At 55.0% G+C, this 3,233-nt stretch overlaps 1 protein-coding gene across 1 annotated transcript; it reads left to right on the top strand.

The window, feature by feature from the left end:
* Nucleotides 1–1,866: 1,866 nt before the first annotated feature.
* On the top strand, nt 1,867–3,016 carry LOC114072770 (coiled-coil domain-containing protein 81-like). The gene is made up of 4 exons (XM_027910620.1): nt 1,867–2,014; nt 2,169–2,322; nt 2,671–2,927; nt 3,008–3,016. Exons 1-4 carry the CDS (start codon nt 1,925–1,927, stop codon nt 3,014–3,016), a joined length of 510 nt encoding a protein of 169 aa, XP_027766421.1. The 5' UTR covers nt 1,867–1,924.
* Nucleotides 3,017–3,233: the final 217 nt, after the last annotated feature.

Genomic DNA, 3,233 nt, shown 5'->3' with positions numbered 1-3,233 from the left:
GTATGAAGAGGCAGATAAAATATCCTGTAAGCAACAGGGAGAAATCTTACAATCACTAGCCCTTGTTCTTGTGTGGGATTTCAACTTACCAGATGTCTGTTTGAAATACAACACAGCAGACACAACACAGCCTAAGAATTCAGGAAAGGCAAATCCTGCTTGACCAACATGGTCTCCTTCTCTGGTGTGACTCTTTTGGAAAATATGGAATCCAGCTCCTGGGGGACTTGGGAGAGTGAGCTTCCCATTTCCATACATGCTGCTGGTGCTCTTGCCTTCCACAGTGTGTCTTACCCTTAGCAATGGTGGGACAGGCTTCTCTGTGATGCTGCCCAGTGCACTGGCACCTGCACCCCTCTTTCGGGGGACCTTCAGCCCTTCAGGGCCAGCTTGTTATTCTGGTGTTGGAGCTTGGGCTCCTGGGGCCTTTGGTCAGTGTTTGGGTAACAGTCTTCTCGTTCCTTGTATCTTCAGGGCTTTCTCCTGGTGCTGTTTCTAGCATATCTCCTGCTCCTGGATCTGTGCTCAGGGTCCCCATGGGATAATGGGGCCCTGGGAGCTCACTGGAGAGTCTGGGAAGCCAAAAGTCATGACCAGGGAAGTTTTCCAGGAGGGTGTGTGTGCAAGGGAGGATGCAGTTACAAGGCACATGGTGTATTTGCAGCATCCCTTGTGCAGTTGTGGTCCTTCTTTGTGGATCCTGGTGTAGGGAAAGAGGTCCATCCCAGTGGCCTAGGGGATAGGAGGGGCCTAAACCTATGAGGGTTGCCTTGTAGCCAAAACAGGGGGTTGCTTTCCCTTGTGACCTGGGGAGGACCTCTCCATCTTTATTCTGAGTGCACGAAGCCCCTTTCAGCACTAATGCATGTTCCTCCCCAGGTTCCAGGAGTTCCTGTGTGCCCAGCTGGGGAGGATGAGTTGAGCTGTGCAGGTGGGAGGGTCAGTGCAGCAGCCTGAGGTGGCCAGTGGGGCTGCCCTGCTCGTGCTGGAGATAAACGTGGGTGGGATTGTGTGGTGGCAGGTTGTGTGCAGCCCTGTGACCTATGGCATGACATCACAGTGGGACACCCACATCCCAGGACAGTGTCCCTGGACCACAACCTTTGGAGAGGTCTGGGTGATTCCAGGATTGCTCTTACCAGCGCTCTGCTGTTGCAGGAGCTGCCCTGCTGCCAGGAGGCGAAGGGAGGCTGCGGGAGAGCGTTGGAGACACCGCTTGGAGAAGCGTTGAGAGAGAGGAGAGGACCAGAAGGATTTTGTAGCAGGGCAGGCACCTTTTCTGCACTGCTGTGCAGGATCTGCCCTTCTGCCAGGAGACTTTAGAAGAATATTGTAGACATTGCTTGGGAAGAAGTGTGAAGGAGGAGAGGAGCAGAGGGGTTTTGTAGCAGGACAAGCACCTCTTCCTCAGCTGCTGCAGTGCAGGGACGCAAAGATGATGAAGTACATGCGCTATAAGCCTGTGGGGCCGGGGGACCTCCCAACCCTCAAAGAGCTCAGCAACAGTGGTAAGGCCATGGAGGTCCCTTTCAGGAGCATTGTCAGGGCCAAGATTACATGGAGATGAGCTGTGGAAAGCCCGAGGCTGCGGCCACAGAGGGGGCTTTTTTGCACGGCACAGACTGCAGTAAGGAGAACCCTGCCTTGTGGTGCCTCGAGGCTCTGGGGTGGCTTTGTTAGTCCAGGCCTCCAGTAACTGGCAGTGTCTAGGAGTGGAAATGCCCTTCCCAGAACTACTGCCTGTCTTTCCTCGCCAGGCCCATCATGGACACAGGGTGGGTTGCTTTGAGCCTGGAGTCAAACACACAGTTGGGCATCCCCGCTGATGAGAGTGCTTACTCAGGGCAAAGGGGGCTTTAGGGCGCTCCACTCTCACCTGTATGGGCAGGGGCACAGGGGGTGGTGGCTGTCACTGAATCAGAGCATGGCAGGGCTTTTCCTTTGCTTTTCAGAAGTCTGGAAAATCTGGTCTGGAGCATCTCGCTACATCCACAGACAGCTCTTGCAGAAGAGGGTGAGTCCTGCCTGCTGCATGTGCCTCACCCTGTCCCTCTGGGCCTCCAGAGCAGGGCCCAAAGTGCCATCCCCAGGGCCATGCCAGTCATGTGGCCACCAACCCGCCTCTGGGCAGCCCTGCCAATGCTCCCTCCTCTTGCTTGTGTTTCCAGGCAGTGGACATTGGAATTGGGACATTTGCACTTGTCCCAGTGCAAGCTGTTGTGGAAGAGGGCAAGGTTTTGACTGTTGAGAGACCCGTGTTCATTGTGAGCAAGCCCCTGCAGGCGTTCTACAACCTTGAGTGCGATGAAACCAAAATTCCTGGTAAGAAGATGGAATACTTTCCCTGCACAGGCCGTGCATTTGGCTTGTTGGCAACAGCTCTGACATGGCCAAGGAAAGGCACATCCAACCTGGAGAGTGCTAAGTGTGGGCACACACAGGGCAACCCAGCAGCCTACCCCTCCCTGGGGAGCCACCCTCATCTCCCCAGCTCTCCCTGTGCTCCAGCTGGTTGATTGCAGCAGGAGGCAAAGCTTTGCTTGGCCTCTCCTGACCGCCAGCTCTGTTTGGGAGAGGTGGCTGAAGTTAAAAGGGGAGCACTGTCTCCGAGCTGGCTGACCTGTGGGGACAGTTCAGCAGACACCCTGTTACTTTGTGCTTGTGTCCTAGATGAGACACCTGTTGTTCAGCTGGACTTTGGGGAGATTGCTGCAGACACCCACTTCCGCCGAGAAATTGTGGAGCTGTGTGTACATGAGACCCTGCTTTGCTTTGCTGGGGCCCTTGCAGACGAGAAGGAGGTGGAATTCTCCTTCAAGGGCATTGGTATCCTTGCTGTGCGAGGAAAAGTGGTCAACATGACCTTCTTTGATCACTGGCTGCTGGAGCCAGATGTGACAGGAAACATGCTGAAAGCTCTTCTTGAGGTGAGTTTGTCATTTCTGTGGGATTCTTCTTCATAGCTCTGTGGCAACGCTGTCAAAGCTTTCCTGCTGCCTCCTCTCAGCTGGCATGACCTGCCTCACCACCCAGCCTAGGCACGGTCCTGATGAGCTCAGCCAAGTCTGGCAGCGTGTCGGCTCCTTTGAGGGAGGGTCTAATGACACCAAGGGAGAAGGTGGTGTGAGGCTTTCTGGCCTTTGTGTCTCTGAGCAGCAAGGGGCTTTGCCACCTTTGTGGGCAGCCAGCATGTTTCTGGGTGTCTGCTGAACTGTGGCTGTCCCCTTCCAGGA

The sequence above is a fragment of the Empidonax traillii genome, unplaced genomic scaffold, assembly GCF_003031625.1.
Source record: "Empidonax traillii isolate 1590-97213 ecotype Southwest subspecies unplaced genomic scaffold, ASM303162v1 scaffold3923:size19191, whole genome shotgun sequence".
NCBI classification, from domain to species: domain Eukaryota; kingdom Metazoa; phylum Chordata; class Aves; order Passeriformes; family Tyrannidae; genus Empidonax; species Empidonax traillii.
Note: the sequence above shows the minus strand (reverse complement) of the source record. Positions and strands in the feature narration are given on the sequence as shown.